General features: G+C 45.3%; 1 protein-coding gene across 1 annotated transcript in view; it reads left to right on the top strand.

Annotated features, from left to right (window-relative positions):
- Positions 1–7,053, top strand: part of ntf3 (neurotrophin 3) — a 35,355-nt gene extending 28,302 nt beyond the window's left edge. Inside the window, exon 2 of the mRNA XM_072673995.1 lies at positions 5,802–7,053. Coding sequence (XP_072530096.1) covers positions 5,802–6,563 — 762 coding nt within the window. The 3' untranslated portion in view covers positions 6,564–7,053. The remainder of the gene's footprint in view (positions 1–5,801) is intronic.
- The last annotated feature ends 298 nt before the right edge of the window (positions 7,054–7,351 follow it).

Genomic DNA, 7,351 nt, shown 5'->3' with positions numbered 1-7,351 from the left:
ACCACTATGTATTTTACTACAAAGATTTGACGATGAATGGACCAATAGAAATGCTCGACAAAGGAATAATATCCTTTTACACTGACCTCCATTGAAAGTTAAGAAAGTTAAGTTGACATTTTAGAGATATAAGGTTTTTGCATGACAGCAAATCTACTCTTTAATCTACTCTGTACTACTATTGTCAGTACATGTAATTAAGAAGTAATGCATTTGACTTTTTTAGAGAGAGAGAGGCAGAGAGAGGCACACTGACAGGGCCAGCAACGACACTTTGTCTGGTGCAACCGAAGGAATGCATTCAAAAGGAGAGCTGACTATGTTAATGTCCAGTCGGCAGTACCAACCAGACAACAGATCCAAAAAATGGACACCTGGCAACCTGCTCTCCCCACAATAAAGACAATTCATGAAATCAACATGCTCACACACTTAAAAGCTCCAAAATGTCCCATTCAGCTACCTTAACAATACGACGAGGTCTCCTAAAAGGTATTGAATGACGTTACCCCCCAAAACCAGTATCCCCCATACCCTTTTCCCAGAGGTTATGATGTAGAAGTGTGTGTCTGCCTCAGTATTTCCACACAGTTAAAGTGGGATGGTGAGGCAGTGTGGGACAGTGAGGCATGCACTAGTGAAAGGAGATACAAACACATGGGCTTTCTCAGAGGCCCGGGAGAGACCTGCATCCAGTTTCATTCGTCAACAGTGTGTCCTGCAGTACGCCAGGCCAAATAGTCCTTTGATGTACCATCTGCAGGCCGCAACACCTCTGTCTCAGCCCATCACCATCATCATTAGCCCGGCTCACGCCTTTTGAACTCGGGATTTGAGTTCAGTGTCATCTTCCACTGATCAGGATAAATGGCATTCTAAGTCATTTCGCACTTGTCACTATGGTTCAGTCCTCCCACAGATCTTCTGCTCCTTATCCCTCATAATCTGATACAGGATCTGCGGGAATTCATCCTGGAAACAAACAGCTGAAAGCCTCAAGGAACAAATTCGCTATGAAAATCAGTCAGGTCAGTTATGTGGGACGAATGAGCAGCTGACCGTGTCCTGCTCCCTGTCCGAGCAGGCCGAGTTGATGACACCCAGCACTATGACCCGCCGGCTGAGGAAGTCCACAGCAGCAGTCTGGTTTCAATCAACTTAGAACACTGTGCGTACTCCCTCTGACAAAACTGCTCAAACGTACACTGCTATACGACAGCGAGGCCCCACTACACGACCATACAGCCCGACTGATACGTGGTGTGTGGTGTTTGGATGGATATTATAAGGGACTTAGATAATAAGGACAAAAGTATTGAGACACCTGCTTATTCATGGTTTCTTCTGAAATCTAGGGTATTAACTGTCTCTACTGTTCAGGGTGAAAGATATAGATTTTGGAGGAGCACTGCGGTAAGGATTTGATTGCATTCAGCAACAAGAGCGTTGAAGTACTGGATGGAGTTCCACCATCATTCCAGAGAACACAGTTCTTCCTCAGCTCCATAATGTCCTCCTCTTCTACACTGCTCTAGACTATCCTCCTCCTCCAAACTGCTGTAGACTGTCCTCCTCCTACAAACTGCTGTAGACTGTCCTCCTCCTACAAACTGCTCTAGACTGTCCTCCTCCTACAAACTGCCCTAGAATGTCTTCCTCCTACAAACTGCTCTACAATGTCCTCCTCCTACAAACTGCTCTACAATGTCCTCCTCCTCCAAACTGCTCTAGGCTGTCCTCCTCCTCCAAACTGCTGTAGACTGTCCTCCTCCTACAAACTGCTGTAGACTGTCCTCCTCCTACAAACTGCCCTAGAATGTCTTCCTCCTCCAAACTGCTCTACAATGTCCTCCTCCTCTAAACTGCTCTAGACTGTCCTCCTCCTACAATCTGCTTTAAACTGTCCTCCTCCTCCAATCTGCTCTAGACTGTCCTCCTCCTACAATCTGCTCTAGACTGCCCTCCTCCTCCAAACTGCTCTACAATGTCCTCCTCCTACAATCTGCTCTAGACTGCCCTCCTCCTCCAAACTGCTCTACAATGTCCTCCTCCTACAAACTGCTTAATAATGTCCTCCTCCGACAAACTGCTCTACAATGTCCTCCTCCGACAAACTGCTCTAGACTGTCCTCCTCCGACAAACTGCTCTAGACTGTCCACTTCCAAACTTCTCTAGAATGTTCTCCTCATCCACACTGCTTAAATTGCTCTCCCTGTTTGCTGATTTTCCTAAACATCCATCCATCTCCTCATCTCATCATATATTTCTGGTCAGGGATGTGGTGGGTCCATAGCGGGCCTGGAATCATTAGGTGTGAGTCAGGAATACCCCCTGGACAGGGCAGGCCAATACCAATATTAGAAAGCTAGTGTTGGATGGGGTTTGTTGTGTGCTCTGGCCAAAGGCTGCCAGAGCTCACAGTTGGTGAAGTGATAACACTTGACTTGCAGACAGTTTCCAAATCGGAGGAACAGTGTGGGAAATTCTGTTCCAGCTTTTCTGTGGAATTACTTTTCTGGAGGACAACATGGACAAATAAAGCGCGGAGAGTAATAAAGCATGTATGTAGCCTAAATATGCTGTATTAATAGGACAGTGTGACTGTTGCACACAGATCAGTGATCAGGAGAGCAGTGTAAAGCCCAGTAGTGGCTGAGTGATAGTGGAAGTGTTCAACATGGCACTTTTTCCATGATGTAGAAATTCCTACAAAACTGTGCTGTTCCTTGTGGAGTTCTTCACAGGTTGTGTTTAGGAAGGCCTGTGACATCCTGCTCAACTGTAATGTGCAGAAAATATGTTATAGGAGTGCATGTCGCTGCATGCTGCTCTGCTACAGGCCTCATTGCTCATGCTGATGTGTGAGCTTATGAGGTGTGACACACTTATATCAACAACTAATTTCAATGACATACTGAATTTGTAATTTAGCGTGACAGAAGCACAGGTTCGTCCTGAGACCTCTACAGTATATATTGGAATAATGATGAGGTTAGCACTGTAGGACCTGCAGTATATATATTTATTAACTGTCAGTCGACTGTCCAGTTTGTTTAACCCTTGTGTAGTCTTAACATTCTGTATACTCCCCTTGTCCTAAGGGTCAAAAATGACCCGGAGGCAGCATGTTTACCCTGGAGGTGTACAGCTTTCAGAGGCAATGATCTGCTTTCTTTAACCCGCCTACTGGTGGGGCTATTCTTTGGTAATTTTGGGCTTGTTGTTGGATTCACTCTAGGACAAGTCATTAAATTTCAAGCTTGAATAAGATCATTTAGGGGGCTTCTCCTGCTGTTAAACATGGTGGTGGGACATTTTTGACCCTCAAGACAGCACAAGGGTTAAATGCAATCTTTTAAAACCTAAGATCATAAACCTTGTGACTGACAATTAACTGAAATGATAAACATGGTGGAAGAAACCACCTTTAATTTGAATGAACTTATTATCTACTTCTGTCTGTGTTTACTAGAGAAGGGTCTTGCAGTCATACAGTGTCAGAAACCACAGAGTTTCCAGCTGTCCAATGAAAAACATGTATGTATGTATATATAAGTCATTTCGAGTGTTTTTATTGGCCCATTGGCCCATTCTATTGGCAGCTGCAGGGTTTAAACCATGGGAAAAATACAAACAGACAAAAATAGAGATACATGGTTTTAGATTACTCATCAATTTTAATGCAAAAAGGCTTATTACACGCTAAGGTGTGTGTTACTCTGTAACTACAGGGACTTCTGTAAAAACTGATGGGCCAATTCTCTGGTAACAGAAGTTTGCAATTACAATTTTGGCCCCCTGGCGGGACATAGGCTGTTTAAGGGGTTAATGGAAATGCCTGCATAACTAAAAATCAAATGGATAAGCTGTCAATGAAGCCATTAAGAGTCTGATTAACTGTATTCTTGTGAGAATGCAGAATTGTTCACAGTAATCTTAATAAGAATCAGACATCTGAACATATCTAAAAGGTGCACGTATTTGTCTATTTGTTTACTGTTTCTATTTGTTTATTGAAATGTGTCCTCCGCATTTATCCATCTGTGGTAGTGAACACACACTCACACACACACTAGTGCACTAGGGGCAGTGAGTACACACACCCAGAGCGGTGGGCAGCCAACTCCAGCGCCCGGGGAGCAGAGAGGGTAAAGGGCCTTGCTCAAGGGCCCAACAGTGGCAGCTTGCCAAGCCCGGGAATCGAACCCACAACCCTGTTATCGATATCCCGGTGCTCTAACCGCTGAGCCACCACTGCCCCAATAGCCACCACTGCCCCAATAACCACCACTGCCCCAAAAGCTAAATCACAGAAAGATTATAACAATAAATGGTTACAGGTATTATCTGATGCCTGATTGTTTGACCTTTTGCTGCTAGGTTTTCGCATATAGCCCTTTTTCGGAAAACAGTCATGGTTTTGAGGGTAGGTTTGTGCAGTATCTCAAATCAGGACGGTATTTCAGAATTACGATGTGTCTGATTTGTCAGATTTTTGTGTCTGTCTAGTACACGGCCAAATAAACTCATCCCCCCATGTACATTTAAGAGAGCCACAGTGTGGGACCTGCTGTGGGTGCTCACTAATTGGTGATGACAGGCTCTGAACAGGTGGGGAAAAAGAAACAAGCCCACCATAGCTGCAAGTTTAACGGCATGCTACGTTTGATAAAAAGGCAGAGGAAGCAAACCTGGATAAACCAGTCGACTAAATGAGGCTGAAAACAGTGGAAAACACTCCTAAGACCATTCACCCGACTCTGTGTTCTTAGATATGAGGCCTTATCCTCTAAACACGTGTGATCTGAGCCTCAGTTAGCTGGAACACGGCCTATGATAGCTAACTTATCTAAGCCTAAATAGCCGGCAACGAGTCCAAACCCAGCAGAACCGGCCTCTCATTTCTCATTACTGTTACTTCCACAGCAGTCACTTGACTTCGCTCTCAGACACTAGTTATTATTGTCAACACTTGTGTCGGTGCTCAGCAGACAGTCAACAGCAGCTGCACCGGGCCTTCTGGTGGTCAGCGAGTGGCTACAGATCCAAAACCACATGAAAAAATGTGAACTTCAGCTTCCTGTTCTTTCAACAGCAGTCGCTCGATCCAAGGCTTTCGGATCAAACAGACCTGAATTTGTTCTCTGGTGATCAGGCCGTTATCCTAGCGCTACCTAAGCTAAGGCTAACCAGCCTCTCTCTCCTGATTCAGAGCCGTTGTTGTCAGATTCATGGTTTAACATTTATTTAAATGTGTGCATAGTGTTCTCTTAGTCTGTAGAAACTGAAAATGCAAGATGTTTCGAGGCAAAATAGTTCCAAAAGAATTTTTTTTAAATCCCTGAGCCGCACAATTAAGTTACAATATGCATTTTTAGCTTTTATATAAATAAATATTATATAATATACAAAAAAGATATTGTAAATATTGTATGAATATATGTTATATTATGTACTCATACACTTTGGCAACTCATGCCAACTTGTAAATCAGTGCTCTTCGGCCCTTCTCCTGGAGAGCTACCTTTCTGTAGGGTGTGAGGTCAATCCTATTCCACCATCTTGCACCGAATCCAGTTATTTACTACTTCCTGAAGTTCTTGATTGGCTAAAAAAGGTGTGGGAGATTTGAGTTGAGGTTAAAACCTGCAGGAAGGTACTGTATCTCTTCAGGAGCAGGGTTGGAGATCACTGATGTAAACGCAACCCTCAGTGTTTTAACCTGGCAGTTGTTTGAAGCCTATGTAGCCTCCCTGCTAGACCAGGTATCTGAGAAATGCCATCTTCTTTCTCTCCCCAGATCTTACAGGTGAATTTAGTGATGTCCATCCTGCTGTACGTGATGTTCCTCGCGTACCTCTACGGCATCTCGGCCACCTTGGCCAACAACAGGCAGCGGCCCACGCAGGACCCCATCAACACTCTCATAGTGAAGCTCCTGCAGGCCGACATCGTCCGCGCTCGCCAGCGGCAAGATGAGGGGCCTCCGGAGGCGGCCCTGCCCACCGCCCCCTCAGAGACGGAGTACCCGCAGAGGCCCACCGCCAAGAGGCCCGTCGCCGACGAGCTTCTCCGGCAGCACAAGCGCTACAACTCACCCCGCGTGCTACTGAGCGAGAGGCCGCCCCTGCAGCCCCCGCCGCTTTACCTCACGGACGACTTCGTGGGCAGCCCAGAGGGCGGCAACAGAACGCGACAGAAGCGCTACGCCGAGCACAAGAGCTACCGAGGAGAGTTCTCGGTGTGTGAGAGCGAGAGCCGCTGGGTGACGGACAGGACAACGGCGGTGGACACCCACGGTCACGACGTCTCGGTGCTGACCGAAATCGGCATGGTGTGGCCGGGCATGAAGCAGTACTTTTACGAGACGAGCTGCAAGCGCAGCAGGCCCTTCAAGAGCGGCTGCCAGGGCATCGACGATAAGCACTGGAACTCGCAGTGCAAAACGTCGCAGACGTTCGTGCGCGCCCTCACCCAGTTCGACAACATGCTGCGTTGGCGCTGGATACGGATAAACACTGCATGCGTCTGCGCACTTTCGCGCAAACGCCGCAGGACGTAAAAGATAACAACAACAACAAAAAAAACATGGTGGAAAATCCTGTACTGCATCATTACTCAGTACTCCTTTTGTCTTTCTATTGTACCCTGAAGGGGTGGCTGTACATATATAAATATAAATTATTATTTAAGTTATATAAAAATGCATGTAGTCCTTACATGTCTATATGATGTATAAAGATGTTTGTGTTATTTATTGAAGTCGTTATCAAAGCAAACTCTAACAAAGACACAAAAGAGAGAGACACGAATGAACTCGCATTGAAACATGCGATGCCATTAAGCTACGGGAGCATTACATGGCGAAACGATGTGCCTTGCTCAAGCTTCTTTACACACAGTCAGAGGACATATCACTCCTTTAGATCAGGACCCTGGGATCAGCTGCAGTTGACCACCAAAGCTTAGGACACTTCTAAAAAGTAGAACTGCATCCTCATTACCACAGTATTGCTCAGCAGAAGATACTGTGCCATCAGTATCGCCACCAAGTCTGGGGGAAAAAGAAAAGAAATCACAGCTGAGGTGTTGTCATTTGCTTTGAAGAAATATAAAGACGTATATATATATAAATATATATAAATATATCACAGAAATGCATGGAATAACTGAGAAATATATATTTTTATATCACTCTACAATCTACTTGTGCACAATGAGAACACGATGCATGTGGGTAAACGGGCTATAATGACTAACTCAGTCCACAGCAACAGGAGTTCACAACAAACAACAGGAAATATCAGCTTTATCACTGGACATTACCCAGATAGCAAGCCTGACGCTGGC

Source organism: Salminus brasiliensis, chromosome 2 (assembly GCF_030463535.1).
Source record: "Salminus brasiliensis chromosome 2, fSalBra1.hap2, whole genome shotgun sequence".
Classification (NCBI taxonomy): Eukaryota; Metazoa; Chordata; class Actinopteri; order Characiformes; family Bryconidae; genus Salminus; species Salminus brasiliensis.
This window is presented reverse-complemented; position numbering and strand designations above follow the sequence as displayed.